The following is a 16,131-nucleotide window of genomic DNA, read 5'->3' on the forward strand; positions in this document are numbered from 1 at the left end:
GGTCCCCTCACAGGGCCCCTCAGCGCCCCCCCGCTGCCGGGCACCCGGCGGGAAGGCGCCGCAGCGCCCCCGCCCCCGCCCCGCCTCAGCGGCCGAGGGGAGGGAGGTGGGGAGGGGAGGGGGGCGCTGAGGGGGGAGTGACGTCACCCGGCGGATGGGGGCGGGGCCAGCACTGCGGGGATGGAAAAATTTCGGCCCCGCCCCCCGCGGGCCGCGCGCTCTGGAACGTTCCGCGGCGCTAACGGTCGCGGCCGGGCCTCGCGCCTCACACTTCCCCCCCCCCCAACCCCCCCCCCTCCCGGTCCGCGCCGCCTCACGCAGCCCCCTGGGGGCCGGGAGCCCGGAGGGGCCTCGCTCCTCGTCGAGGGAGCGCCCCTGTGCGGGGCCGGCGCAGCCTGAGGCGCTCCCTGACGGGAATCCCAGCGCTCCCCTCCCCGTACCGCAAGCACCGACCCCACGGCGAGCAGCGGCCGCGCTTCGCCGCCCGCCGCCCGCACGCAGCCGGCCCCTGGGGGCCGGGCCGGGAAGGGAAGGGCCGGGCAGGGCCGGGCAGGGCAGGGCCGGGCCGGGCCGGGCGGGGGGCGGCGCGGTGCGGTGCCGGCGGACGGCCCCTCCGCGATGACGCGGCCGCATTCCTGCCTGAAGAGCGGCGGCGCCCCGCGGGGGCCGTCAGACCGGCAGCGCCGCCGCCGCACTCGCACCGCTCCGCTCCGCCCCGCCCCACGGGAAACGCTATTCCTCGCGCCGCCGGCACCTGGGGCGAGCCGTCGCCCTCCTCCCTGCCTGTATTTATTTATTTAGGGGTTTCGCCGGCCGCTCGGCCCGCCGCCGCTGCTCTTTGTAGCGAAGGATTTGGGGTTTTTTTTTGCTCGCCCGTGCGAGGAGCGCCTGGTTGCCCCGAGGAAACCTCGCCCCGGCTCCAACAGCAGAGGTAAGGCGCGGTCCGGATGGGAGGGGGGGAGGCTGTGGCAGGGCTCAGCCTTTGTGCCGCATCGCGGGCAGCGTGAGGGGCTGGAAAATACAAATAAATAAATAAATAAAGCGAGCCCCGCAGCCTGGCGTTATCCCTCTGAAGACGGAAGGGAGGAGGGTTGGGGGGGGGGAGGCACTGTGACAATCTCCGGGCGGTGTTGCATCAGTCCCCGCTCCGGTACACGGGGCTGGGAGGGGAGGTTGGGGGAGGGGGAGGGGGAGGGGGGGGGGGGGGGTGAGGCGGGCGCTCCCCCAGCCCCATCCGAGGGGCCGGGGCCGGGGCCGTGCCCGCGCCGCCGCCGCCACCTTTGTGCGCGCGCCCCCGCGCCGCGCGCCCCCCGCCCCGCGCGCTGGTACTTTTCCACTCGGCGCGCGCCGCCCACGTGACGGGCCGCGGCTCCCGCTGCGGCACTGACGTCGCCCCCCCCCCTCATCCTCCTTCCCCCCCCCCCCCCCCCCTCCCTCCCCTCCCGCAGGCGCGGCCGCCCCGCCGCCAAGGACAAAAGAGCGGCCGCCACCGCCGCGCACAGCCCCGCCGCGCCATGAGCAGCGCCGAGATGGGCAAGTTCAACATCTCGCCCGACGAGGACAGCAGCAGCTACAGCTCCAACAGCAACGACTTCAGCTATCCCTACCCCACCAAGCCGGCCGCTATGAAGAGGTCAGGGGGCTCCGCCGGGCACGGGGCAAGGCGTGCGGGGACGGACCGGGGCCGCAGCCGCCGCAGAGGTGTGCGGGCGGTGTGCCGTGCCCTCGGGAGGCTCTCCCCTGCGGGCGGGTGGCGCGATTTCCTCGCTTTCTAATGGAAACGGTACTCGGGAAGTGGCTGTGCGAGTTTGTCCGCGATGGTCGCTGACGGTGTGATGTTTTCTACAGCCACTACGCAGATATGGATCCGGAAAATCAGAATTTCTTGCTCGATTCCAACGCTGGAAAGAAGAAATATGAAACTCAGTATGTAAGTACCTAGTCATGACCTTTCAAAACCAGAAAAAATGCTTTCTTGCCAAATAGATGTTTGTTTTTATTCTGAAATGAGTAACGACTTTCTATTAATTATGACCTATCTCCCTTTTCTCAGCATCCGGGTACTACTTCCTTTGGAATGTCAGTATTTAATCTGAGCAATGCTATTGTGGGTAGCGGCATCCTTGGTCTTTCTTATGCCATGGCTAACACTGGAATTGCTCTTTTTGTGTAAGTATCTTTTGGTTCATCAAAAAAAAAAAAACAACTTTCTGTTGTGTAACTGATAATGAATAAATGTTTGAAGTAAAAATTTGACCTCTACAAAATAACCTAGTCATTGCCGTAAGTGCAGGATTGCATTTTAGTATTTATGGATTGTTTTCATTGAAACAGTTGTGATACATTTGGAGAGACATGTAAAAACTAAACAACTACATTCCAAGTTGTCTCATGTACAACATGATTTACAGTGACTTTTCTGCTGCTTTCTTAGCTGTAGATTCTTCGTGAATAACTGATAGACTTCCCTTGAAAAGTACTTCATTCAAATGAAAACCAATAGAAAAATTCCTGTGGTCATTACTGGAAGTCATAATTGCACAGAAAGTATGGGATTTGGCTATAGGGAGTTAAAAGAAAAAACTAGGAGGAAGATGATTATTTTTGTCCTCTGTAAATCTGGCCTTCTCTACTCTTAAAAAATCCTGTGTCCCGGTATCAGTGATCGGGGATGGGGTGTCCTTTTCCTCCACTGACATAGTTATGCCTGTAAGGAATAATGTACGTAATGTAATGCAGAAATCCTTTTTCTTGCTGTGCTTTTACTCAATTCAGGGAACTGATTTGAACTACACCTATAAAAATCTCTTGTCTCCCTGCATGTGGAATAACCAGCGTGTCTTTATTGCTATGTCTGTATTGGCAGAACATTTCAGGTGTAAGAGAAGACTGTAGTAGCGTAATTGGAAATTGCATGAGGAAACAGTTACCTACAGTGCTTCTAAAATGTCCTGGGAAAGGAGATGTTTCATATATTGAAGGCAGTTTGGCTCACACAACATGCAATTTAAGTGACTGTGTGCAAATGGGAATCCTAATACTCGCTTAGATGATACTAAGCAGAAGGAACAATTTGCCATGAATTAAGAATAGGGAGATACTTCACCTGTTCACATGTCAGTTTTGTGCCCTATGAAGATACTTTGTAGCAGGCATAAGATAACCAGAATAATACGTGTTAAAACGTCTCTGAGGAGAAAAAAAAGAAAAAAAGAAATGAAGGGAGAAGGAAATATAAAGTTGGATATCTAAACAGATCTGCACATGATGGGGGGCTTCTTTTTCTGAAGAAGAATGAATGCTTAAAGCTATCAAATTAACAATTGGGTGCTGAGGTCATTTATTTACCTTTCATTTCCAGACAGTACATTGAAATCTATTTGCATTAGTGCTGATTCAAAGATAAACTAGCCTGTTACACTTCAAGATCTGACGTACTTGGTAGAGTTCTGATGCAGGAAAGCAGAATTGTCAATCACTAATGATACTGAGGGCTTATGATGACAATGAGGGCATTACAGACATCTTTTAATAACTAGGTTACAGATTCAGATCCAGATGCAGTTGATTATGACAGTAAATTCTTAGAAGACTGCATGGAATCACTTGTCAGCGCTGTACTAAATAAACGAGTGATACGGTCCTGAAGCCAGAAACTGAGTGAGCTTCTAGATGAGTTTGCTGACTGATCTTGTCAACACTCTAAGCAGCTATTCAAGGTTAGGACTAAAGGATCCAGAGCCTGTATTGTTTTAATTAAACGTAATTAAATGTAACCTTTTATGCATCTCACTGTGCTGTTTCTAATTGATGCCTAAATTAAATCCTGGTTAAATCTGTGCCTGTCAGAAACACAGAGGTTTATTTGTGTGTGCATGCGTTGGTGTAGAATTGGCATGCTACCACAAGTTTCCTGGATCCCTTGAACAGATCTGTGAAGCTTTTTTCTTAAATGTTCTTGTTTCCATGTCTTTATACTATATTTACTAATTCCAGCAACGCTAAAAATGACACAAAAGGAAATTGACAGATTACACTGAGAGCTCTAAAAGGAGCTTCACGTTTTTTAGCAGATGTGCTGCTTCTTAAGTTTACAATAAAGTAGCGTGCTCCTATTGGTGTAAGAAAGGCCAGGGGGTTTTGAATACATTGTAGTTTTCCACAGTGTTCATAAGCTGTAAAGAAGTCCCCCCTAGTGTGCCACTCCAGTAAGTGCATTTGCTCTGGTTCACTTCAGAGATCTGAATTTTAGGTGTTTCAAAGCTGTGTTTCTACAAGTAATATATGTAAAATCTGTGGAGAAGATAAACAAGCCACTATCAATTCACACAGGAAAAATAACTTTTGAGCCAATAAAGTATTTCTTTAATGTAAGCTCATATTTCCATTTAAAGACCAAGTGCACAGCTCTCAACATACATTCATTTATTCATTTTCAGTACATCCTTCCTTTTGCAGTTTAATCTTTACATTAAAAAAAAAATGTTTACATGTTTAAGCTGAAAGGCTGATTTGTTCATGACTAAGGTAGTCTTTACTTTAGCTGCAGTTTTAGTTGATGATATACTCAGGACATACTGTTTGTTGAACAAGGAAGACAGGAGAAATACAGTTTCCAATAATGATACAAAACCATTGCCATTGGTAGTTTGTTAAATAATTTATATCAAATGTATCCAACTGTATGACCTGATACTTGTCCTTGCTTATGCTACCTTATACTGAATAGATTAATTCTACACTAGCATTACTCTAAAATGTGTTCCTCTGAAATATATTTTCATATAAAATCCTTTTTAAACAAGGCATTAATTGGGTTTTCAAAATGCTTTTAGCTGGCCTTAGAGTCTACAGTTTATTCCCAGATAATATTTTAAGACGATTTTTCTTTTGTTGTTTGATCTGCCTTTATTTAATAAGGTTACAATAAATCATTTATGGCTGTTACAAAGTTGCATGTTTTTTCCGTCCCCCAGGATACTTCTGCTATTTGTCTCAATAGTTTCTTTGTATTCAGTGCATCTCCTTTTGAAGACTGCCAATGAAGGAGGTATGTCAAAGTACTGTTTTGCAAGCGTAGTATTTGTTTCATGCTGTATTTTGGGGAAATGCCATACCAATGGGTTGTTTTGCTTTCTTTTAGGATCTTTATTATATGAGCAATTGGGAATGAAGGCATTTGGTATGGCTGGAAAACTTGCTGCTTCTGGATCAATCACAATGCAGAACATTGGAGGTGAGGACAAGATCTTAAAATGTCTATATTGTCAATAATAATTGTTCCCTACTTATTGTGGAGACTTTTTTTCACACAACATGTGTTCATTAACTGCTTGTGTTCAAGTGAGGTTATGAAACATGTTATGTGATTCTTGCATCTTGTGACATATTCTATATTTGTAATGATCTATGATGTTATTCACCTACAGCTATGTCAAGCTACCTCTTCATAGTGAAATATGAGTTACCATTGGTCATCAAGACATTTATGAACATCGAAGAGAACACAGGGTAGGTGTTAGAACTCCTCATCAGAGAAACTATTAGGAGAAACAAATCTGGAGACTGTATATATTTTTATATGAAGACCACGTTCGGTACACCATAGCGTAGCTTCTTACTCAGACAGATACAGTAAGTTTGCCCTTCCCCTGAGTGCTCCACTTCATTTAGATCCAGCCTGTCCTTGGAAAAGGGTAGAAAAACACAGGTATTGCATCTTATTACAGAAAGCTGTTCTCTAAAGAACATCAGGTAAGTGTTAACATATGTATGCATAACATATGTATGGCAGTACATACTCATGATAAGGAAAGGTAAATGCTATTATGTGTTGTTTTTTAAATTATATTCCAACTAGTTTGCAGTTATTGTTCTGTTTTTCTCATATTAACGCTGTGGGAAGTGATTGAATGTGTAAGTTAGGTGAAGTCATGTAATAAATGTCAAAAGGGGCAGCTTTCAAAAAAGGTATGGGGACTAAACACTGAACTAAAAGAGTTCATATGCCCAAGACCAGAATCATGAACTCATGACGTGAACTGAATCATGCCAGTTAGTCCTGGAGACAATTTAACTCCCTTGTGGCTTTCCTGCTTGGCTCTTAATGAGGATGCCTTGGGGAGAGCTCATGTTACCTAACTGTACTGGTCTGAAAGTTAGATTTTGAGCTCATCATTGCTCTGGTCTTTGCATAATTTTTGAAGAGAGCAGGTTCTTTGCAGTGGTCAGTTTAGTGCACCTGACTTAGACACCTGTTTTGGGCATCTCCGATGAGTGATTTATCACATCACTTTGTATTGAGAGGGTATGTAAAAACAGCTATCTAAAACAAGACGCCTAACTTAGATGGATAGAGTTAAGTGCTATAAATCTCACTCTTCAGAGTTGTACTTCTGTGCCTTGTCCTGAAGTGTCCCAGTCTTGAGAGGGCTGAGCAGCTCAAGACTCCAACTTACACCTAAGCCTGAGTTCAGAAGGTAGGCATTTTTCTGCCTGTGTTCCCCAAGGGGTTCAAGCCATTTGGTGTTCATACAGCTTGCTGATGGATATTATCATGATGACAGTGCTAGTTTTTTGTTTTTTTGTTTTTTAATATATTCAGATGAAGAATACAATACCTGACTTACTTAATAATGTAGATCTTACAAGTTCATTCGTGGGACAGTTCATTTCCCTCATTTGGTTGAATCCAAGTCCTTATGTTCCACTTCTTAAGGAAGTCGGCAGTACTTACTAAAGGGGCTTGGAGACATATTTTTAACTGACCTGTCTTCAGAGAAGAATTCAAAATCAATTGTAATTCAAGAGGGAAGTTTCAGCACTGTGAGTTGCATTGCATAAATAAAGTTGCTGCTCTGCAACTGAGGCAGCAGTGTCTGAGAGATTTGTATCTACAGTGTTTTCTTGTTGGCTGATACTAGGTAGCTGTACACTGATTTAAAGTAAATTTTTTTCTCAGTGCTGTAGCAACTGTGGACCCCATTTAACTGACTCTCTCCATGCATTGCTTAGGAGAGGCTGGGAATTGGCATCCATTGGCATGGATTCCACTCTGGCAGCCTGGTGCCTAAAATGTAAGCACTTACCTGTTTAAATGTCCCAAAATAATGCTTACTGTAGAAGAAAATGTTCTGGAATTCTGCAACAACATTACAAAGACTATCTCCATTTTTACAGTTTGTTCTGCAATTTTTAAAGTACTCAGCTGTATTTTGAAGCTGTGCAGTCCCATTCTTCAGTCCTCAGTACTGAAAAACTGTTAAGTCCTTGGTTTGAAAGTCCCAATGCTTTGTTGTACATACACTGTAACAGTGTGCACATTCTTATGACTTGCAAATGCCATGAGTCTGCTCTGATTTCTTTTAAATTTACCTGTTACATTTAAAATAAGAGAGGAGAAATAAGAGCTTACCACGTTAATGTCCTACACATCTGAACTTTGTAAAATACATTTTTTACATTCAGCTGTCCCAGGTAAAGCTGGGGAAAGAATCAAATCATTTTTTTACTTGCTACATATATCCAGAGCAAGTCTGTTAAAGTTATTCCGTATTTCAACTAGCATATGGGCTTATAATAGGCTTATAACGCAGCTGTTGAGTTTGAATGGACAAATTTCCAATTGGGTTATTAAATTTTGTTTAAATAATACACAATTTTGAAATATATTCTGTATACATTATCTAACAGTATTTAAAGTATTAATGTTTGGAAATAAATGCTTAGTGTTACTTGAATTACTTAAAGAATATGGGATATTCCTGTAGGATGATATAAAGGAAGCAATTGCTCTGCCACGATAAACTATTCAAGATCAGTTTTCCTGTTAGTTCAGTGAAACTGCATTATATTTACAGAGATTGTTTTCCCATATTTCAAAGGAAGATGGTCACCTTCTAGCTCTCTAAAATGTCTGATCAAAAATAGCTTTTGATTTTTATGGAATAAAGGGCAAAACCAATATGAAGGAAAAAACTTCTAAGTTTCTTACCATAGTTTCCCTACTGGAAGGGACTAAACATGCTTCCAGTAGAATCCCACTGCTTTTTTGGTATTTTTCAGTCAGTGGGCTTGAGCTACTGCCTTAACTCCAGCCCTCATCTGTTTTTCTGTAATTCCCGCAGGGTACCCAACAGAATTTTATTGGCATTAAAGTGGATTATTACCTTGCTGGGGCCCTGCTATATTCTAATACATCTGGAGAGTTGGGAATCAACATTTAAGCAAATTACTGTTCTTCATGGTTTATCCCACTTGACTTTCCTTCTGGTCAGTCATTTACTTTCGTCTTCTGACTTCCAGATGCATATTAATTTTGGAAAAGGACACTAAAGGAAAGGCACAACATAGGTTTGGGGTGAGATAGGAAGGTATTGTAGTGCTCTAGGTCCATATAGTAAGTTGAATGCTAATCCCTTGTGATATCAGATAGTGCATTTATGTAAATAGCAGCCACGTGTTGTAGGAAAAGATAAGTGTGAAGACTAACCAGCAAATGTAATTTTTTCAATGCTTCAGTTACTTACAAATACTCTTTTTCCTACAGAGAATGGTATCTTAATGGCGACTATTTAGTGCTGCTGGTGTCTGTCATCCTCATTCTTCCTCTGTCGTTACTGAAAAATTTAGGTAAGCAGTAGAGTACAATTGAATTAAAAATGCATTGAAAACACTGTGAGGAAATGGCTAATGGGATGTTTGAGTCTTGGAGTGCTGTGTGAATTGACAGTGTCTCTAAGCTTGTCTCATCTGACTACTCAGTCTTTAGGTAATTGCTCTCAACCTGCTTTAAAAAAAAAAAAAAAAAAGGTCAAGATGAGTGCCTCTAAGGCAACAGATGTGTCTGTGGAATACAAAAGGACAATAGATAGGAAAGCTCTAGAACACGGATCAGCAGTACTTTGTGTTTTAATCACAAAGTTTGACCTATCTTGGTCAGCTGTGAAATAGTATAGTAGTGTTACTACCCATCCTGTAACAAAAGAATAGGAATGCTAGCCCTGGGCAGTTAAATTGTCTTACCAGTGTAGACGGAAGTCACCTTTTTCATTCTAGTTCCCAAGCAGTAGTAGAATATTTGTACCAGATGCCTTACGTGAAGTGTCTGTAATTCAGTGATATATGTGTGTAACTTAGATAACACACTATTTGTTCAAATAATCCTGTACTGGAACCTTAATAACTTTAGAAAGCAATTCACATTAAGACTTCCAGTTATTAATTCCTACAAGTTAAATGAATCAATACAAACAGAATGGAAGGCAAACTTGTTGCTGGGGGTATTCCACTAGAATTAATCCTGCAGTCACATTTAGTATATAATAATGAAAAATAACATTTTTTACTTAAAAAAAGAGAGAGAGATAAAGTTCACCAGCACAAACTCACTTTGAGAACTTCCAGAGAAGAGATTAATTGCAAAGTTGATATATATATATATATATATATATATATATATATTTTTTTAACACAATGCAAGGAAAATGGCAATCCAAGGAAATAACTTTCAGAAAATACTGTCTTAATTTTATTATGGCATGAATATTGTGTCTTAGACTTTGTTTTTTTATCTTTCTTGATTACAGGATATTTGGGCTATACCAGTGGTTTTTCCTTACTTTGCATGGTCTTCTTCCTGATTGTTGTAAGTATAATTTTGTAGACTTCCAACTGCATTTTGAAGTGGAATTAAACAGAGTTTCTGAAAAGTTTCACATACTGCATTAGCCAAAGTAACAATAAATGCATTACTTTATTTCTAGGTAATTTGGAAGATGTTTCAGATTCCTTGCCCTATGGGCAGTGACATAGTGAACGTGACATTAATAAATGCGACACTGGCACCTTCGGTACATGAAAACATAAGTGATGATGCCTGCAAGCCAAAATACTTCATCTTCAACTCACAGGTAACTGACTGAAAATCAGATTCTGTGTTGACAATCACTGAAAGAAACTATATACACAAGGGAAGAAGGACCTAATTTATTCAAGCCTTGACTCTGACATATAAACTCAATTACAGTGATGAATCTTGACACATGGGAAAGAAATATGTATAATAGCCAATATAAAGATCAGGCTATGATGAGTTGCAGAAATAATTCTAAACACAAATCTATTCAGTTGAGTGAGATTTGAGAGTATTTGGTATCTCAGGGTCTGAGTTTAAGAAAACAACCATAAAATTGCTGTTTCACTTTTGCCAAAGTTTCAGTTACAACGAATAGCTAGTCTTTATGGGAAAAAAAAAAATGAAAGAGAGAACCTAAGTCAAAACTGGAAATTTGTGGAATTTTTAACTGTATTTCTAATGTCTGCTTATTTAATAAAAAAATACATATTTGTGTTTTCCAGACTGTGTATGCTGTCCCAATCCTAACATTCTCTTTCGTCTGCCATCCTGCAATTCTTCCCATCTATGAAGAACTGAAAGGGTAAATGCTAGATATGATCCCATTATTTTACTGCATAAACAAAGTAGTGTAAACTGTCATCCTCTCATTGCTAACAGTATTTCTTTTTCTCCTTCTTACAGCCGAAGCCGTAAAAGGATGATGAATGTGTCCTACGTATCTTTTTTTGCCATGTTCCTCATGTATTTATTGGCTGCTCTCTTTGGATACCTAACATTTTATGGTAAATATTGCCATCTCTGCTTTCTTTTACATAATTAATGCACTGCAAAACCACAGTATTATTTTTAAGGTAGAGCAAGTTAGTTTTAACTTTGGGTTCCAAATACGCTGTATTTTTTTTAATATTTCTGTAAGTTTGCACCCAAAAGTAGATCGGTAGTAGAACTATGCCTAAGGCACGGGATTAAAATTGGATTAAAACAGATTCATTGCCTCCAAGTTATCTCTGCATAAAATTGGAGACATACTGGAGAAGTGTGTTAACTACATCTAATTAAAATTCCATTTTCTTTTTAGGAAATGTTGAATCAGAACTGCTTCATACATACTCTGCTTATCTGGGTCCTGATGTTCTTCTTCTTATTGTGCGTCTCGCTGTACTTATGGCTGTAACCCTTACCGTACCTGTAGTTATTTTCCCAGTAAGTGATTCTTTTAGTCTTACTACCATTTTTTCATCTGTCCTGCTACGGTAATTTGTTGATTTGGCAACTTCAATTTATTAATTTCTAGAATTTTTCTCTAACATGGGGAAAAAAAAAAAAGAAAGTTTATTCTAATAAGCTTGTTGAAATGTCTCTATGCTGTTAAATGAAATAACTAAATAGCCAACATTTACAAAGCAGTAGATACGAAGACACAGCTATATTGTTTTCCTGATCTGATTTAATTGTTGGTGGTGGTACAGATTGCTACTTTCTAAAAGAATTTATGTTATCGTCTTATGATGTCATGTTACGTTATCAGCTTACAGAAATCAGTATGTTTTTGTAAGTACATTTTTAATAGGAATTATGGCCACTTAAGTGTATATTGTTGAGCAGCATCCTTATATTTAAAGGGAAAAAAAAGGATTTTTGTTACTAAAAAAAGAGGTTTTTCCTTGGGACTTTTTTCAGTCTATTACTGTCTGTTGTTAAAATCTAGGTAACTGAAAGTTAAAATAGATTTTACTTTCAGTTCTTTTAACTTTAAAATCTGAAGTTTTCAGGAAAACGCTAAAATATTCAAATCCAGGTTGCTCCCCTGACTTTGACAATGAAAATTAATGTCTTTTTTTATTACATTTTTCTTCTCATTAAAAGATCCGCAGTTCCATTACCCAGCTACTGTGGGCAGGGAAAGAGTTCAGCTGGTGGCGTCACTGTTCTATTACAATTGTTCTTCTGGCATTTACCAACGTGCTTGTTATCTTCGTCCCTACTATTCGAGACATCTTTGGATTCATTGGTAAGCATTTTCATATCAGTTCAGGCAGTTCCTTAAGTCTTGGAAAATGCAGTTACAATCTAATTAAATTATACTTACCTCTTCACTTACATTTACCTGTTCACAAAATTTTATTTTTGTGCTTTGTAAACACAGGTGCATCTGCAGCTGCCATGCTGATCTTTATTCTGCCTTCTGCCTTCTATATCAAACTAGTGAAGAAGGAACCAATGAAGTCAGTGCAAAAGATTGGGGTATGTATAGACAAACACAGAATGGTTACACTTGCTTTTACTAATGCAGAGCAAGAACTTTAGTTTCCTTCTTCATGACTTTGAAATCCTAGTAAAGGAGGAAGTCAATGAATTGTCATTGAATGTCATTTTAATTAACATGTAGAAGTTATATAGGTACTCAGAACTGAGGAGAGAGCCATCACAAGGCTCAATTCATTTCAGTGGCTTTTTTTTCTTTTAATCTCATCTCAGTGATAGTGCTAAATTTAGTTCATTCTGCTGCTGATGAGAACCAGCTTTCAACAGTTGCTATCCAAAAAAGCCTCGTGGTTCTCCCTTTAAATTTTCTTTCAAGACTTACTCATCTAATTTACCTCATGACAGTTTACCGCCATCTATGATTTGGGTCTTCCTGACTGACTGGTGTTGGTGCTTTTACTGATCTCAGACTTACTGGCTTAACAGTCAAGTCAGTGCAGAGTGGCACAGCCTGACTGCTATCAGCAGAGCTACATTAATTTCCCTCTGTTGAGGGTGAGGTCTGCTCTACTGGAGGAAAAAAAAAAAGGTATTTGAAAAAAGACCCCAGTTACAAGACAGATGTCCATCTCCTTATTGTTTACTGTGATAGTTGATCCTTCCCCCATGAGCAGCAGCATTTGTGCCTTATATGAGCATGACTTATAGATACACTAGCAAAAACTGATAACGCTTCTTTATATTTTCTCTTTTCAGGCTGCGTTATTCTTTCTAAGTGGTATAGTTGTGATGACTGGGTGTATGACGCTGATTATTCTAGATTGGACCCATAGTGATGTATCTGATGGCCATTAACTGTCCTGGTCTAATACTCGCTACTCCACTTCAAATGCCAGTGTTCACTCAGATACCTACTGAGAATGAAAATGAGCTATTCAGCTTCCTTTAAAATGCAGATTCTTTGTTGATGGTTCTTCAGATTGTAGAATACCTGAACTCTGCCTTTAAGAAACTATTCTGCATGATGGAAATGGGTATTGACATCAAATCACGAGTGTCTGGCTGAAGGAAGTGACAACTTTATTCCATTCCAGAGAATGGACAGAACTCTCTGTAGACTTTTATCAAGCCATGTTTGGCTTTCGTCATTGTTACTTGGATATTTTGTTATTTTACTTGAATGTGCCTAATGGAACCATTTGATGTGAGAAGTGACTCTTAATTTACAGCAGAGTGTTTAAATAACCAATGAGAGAGAGAAAGAGAAACACTATTATTTTTTGTACCAAAAATTCTTATGGACCTCAAAAGCACTATTTTGACTTTAAGAAACTTTTTTTTTTTTTCTAAAAAGCATGAGAGAATATCATAGAAGAACTCATAAAAGTATTTAATCAGTGTCCTAAATTAAATCTAGTTTGTCTTTCTGTAGAGGCATAACTAGAAGAAAATTTATTTTAAAAATATTTCTGATGACCAAAACAGAAGATGAACCAATTTAAGTTAAAATCCTCCAATTTTAAATGCTTCCCATAAAATTCAATAGATCTGCAGTATAGTGAAAATAATCCTCACAGTCCTATTTCACTATACTTAAACTACAATTATCTTCATTTCCAAAAATGGTGTGGAAACCCAAATTTTCAAGCTTTAAAAAATAATGACCCTTTAGAACAGGTATGTTTGAGGAAAACATACTTAATGTAGAACTCAAAAAGATGGTGTTGACATTTCCCTTCTTGAGGTACTTAATAGTGCAATTGGGTAAGACAGGGTTTGGGGTTTTTTGCTTTTTTATTGTTTGTTTTTTGTTTGTTTTCTGTTGTAGATATAAACTAAATGGCACTGAAGCGCATCATGCCATTGATATAAAACTCCCTCCTGGAGTTCTGTTTATTAATAAGGTCCACTGTCAGTTGTAGCAATGTTTGTTGTTGTTTTTTTTTCTGTCCAATCTTGAAACACTCAGTAGGAAAAGAAAAAGGTCCTAATGTAGTTTACTAGTTGTATAATATTCCAAAACTGTACAGTATTTCTCAAATTACTTATCCATTATTGGATTTTGAATTACTTGACTATTCTGTTTCTGAGTCAAATCCACAAAATAACTGCACCAGTGTTTCATGCTTGGTACAAACTCTCTTCACAAACACAACTGGGATTCCTCTTCCAATTTATACTGTATAGTAGTACTAAAGATAACCTCATAGACTGGATAGTCATCTCATCCTTGTTTGCTTCAGAAATAGGTAAGTTTCTTACGAGCCCTAGCTAGCTAGCTGATGAAACAGGTGCTGTATGATTGTGATAGCTGTTTTGTTTCTAGTGCATGTTTAATCTCTCATTCTTATCCCAGGTTGAAGAGAAATAACACTCGTGTAACAGCGTACTTGGCTTATAAGAGGTTCTCAAACACAACAATATTGGGTACAAAAGCCTAGATAGAGATTATTAATGAAATAATCATGGCAATGTGGTCAGCTGTCTTCATTTAACTTAATGTTTTAGAAATCCAACTTAGTGTTCTGCTCGGTATTTATGTCAGAGGGAACAAGTAGGGGCCTGTATTCCATTGGTTAGACAGTGCCCAAGACTTTTTGCTCTTGTAGAATCAATCAGGAACAAATCTAAATCATGGTCATTGTTTGACAGATAACATCAAGCTCTGCCCAGCCATTTAAAATCTATGAAAAAAAACTGCAGGTATTTTGTATCGATACTTCTGCATGGCTATAAGTACTGGTCGCTAAGTCTGTAACGTAAAACTGTAACGAGAAGTTAGATTCCTTTTGTGTTGTTTGTATCATTAGTTCAGTGGTACTCAACTGACAATTAACGATCCTGGAGTCAGCATTGACTAAAGCTCCTTAGGTACTTCTCTGCCTCAGGTACTTGACATCCATGGCTAACTATCCCATGATACCTGATCACTGTACAGGAGTGCTGAGCGTGCGCCTCAGTACTTTGGCAGCTTTCTTCTTTCTCTCCACAAATGTAGAAGGGTGGAAGAGATTTAAAATGTTGTCTACCTTTGAGCAATTTGTAGCACATAAGGGATGAAACACTTCCCTTGCCAGTATTTAAAAAGAAAAAAAAAAAAGTGAAAAATAGCCTCCTTTCTTTCAGTAGCCATTGGAGAGGAGGTGGAAATAAGAAGTCACTCCATAGACAGAGGAGAAAAAATTTTGTGGTGACACCTCATAATGTTGCATGATACATGTCACTTAATTCTCCTAGTGTAGCAATTTCTAGATTTTTGCATTGTGGTGTCCTTTGACTGGCTCTCTACCTGCAACAGTTGAGTTCCACTTGGCTGGGTTGATTTCGAATGTATGGTTTTCTTGAAACTTGTCTGTTTAAAGTCACGTACATAACAAACCACCTGAAAGAGCAGCTTCAGTATTAAACCACTGTTTTGTCACCTCAGTTAGACATTACCGTCTTCCATGATATTTCAGTCATAAATGTAACATTATTTATAAAACATTAATCCATTAAGCCTAAGCCTATTTTTCAATATTTATGATAGTCTATGTACATAACTTGTATGTGTGTATATACTGTAAGTATGATGTATATAATGTAGGTTTGGGATTCGGGATTTATGTATATATTCCTCTCTCATTACTAAATATTACATCATTTCAATGAGTTGTTCATGTTGTACATCTGTGTAACAACTGTCAAAAGAAAGGTCCTTTTACAACATGGAATACCTACAAAAATGGAGGTAACGTGTTAACACCTGAGGTGTGTAGGAAACACTACGGTTGTATTTATTACAAATGTATATGTTGCAGTAAACACAGGCGTCACTTGGGTCCATAAAAAGCGTAGTTCAGGTTCGTGTATGCTTTTCCTGTAAAATCTACCATGGATGTTACAATCTCCTGAATGCAGTAATTTAACAACTTTTACGATCTAACAGCTCTGTTAGGCCGTCGGCTTCAGGCATCCTACGGTACATCCGTGTACATATGTGAATATCCACTGTATTGTTAGAGGCCAACAGTCTAAGGGCACTTGTTGGCAAAGAGCGCAACACAGTTTCAATGAAACATTGTATG

The 16,131-nt window shown here is 40.2% G+C and overlaps 1 protein-coding gene across 3 annotated transcripts; it reads left to right on the forward strand.

Annotated features, from left to right (window-relative positions):
- Positions 1-262: 262 nt before the first annotated feature.
- On the forward strand, positions 263-15,235 carry SLC38A2 (solute carrier family 38 member 2). Of its 3 annotated transcripts, XM_084508235.1 has the most exons (16): positions 672-931; positions 1,449-1,633; positions 1,849-1,930; positions 2,054-2,169; positions 4,977-5,050; positions 5,144-5,236; positions 5,430-5,511; positions 8,549-8,631; positions 9,588-9,646; positions 9,765-9,911; positions 10,360-10,439; positions 10,541-10,641; positions 10,938-11,062; positions 11,726-11,870; positions 12,006-12,103; positions 12,821-15,235. In XM_084508235.1, exons 2-16 carry the CDS (start codon positions 1,515-1,517, stop codon positions 12,917-12,919), a joined length of 1,503 nt encoding a protein of 500 aa, XP_084364361.1. In that variant the 5' UTR covers positions 672-931; positions 1,449-1,514; the 3' UTR covers positions 12,920-15,235. The 3 variants fall into 3 exon arrangements, with proteins under 3 accessions (XP_084364362.1, XP_084364361.1, XP_084364360.1); XM_084508236.1 differs by lacking the exon at positions 1,449-1,633 and having other exon boundaries at positions 263-931; XM_084508234.1 differs by having other exon boundaries at positions 11,726-12,103; positions 12,821-13,059.
- The last annotated feature ends 896 nt before the right edge of the window (positions 15,236-16,131 follow it).

The sequence above is a fragment of the Aythya ferina genome, assembly GCF_964211825.1.
Source record: "Aythya ferina genome assembly, chromosome: 1".
NCBI classification, from domain to species: Eukaryota; Metazoa; Chordata; class Aves; order Anseriformes; family Anatidae; genus Aythya; species Aythya ferina.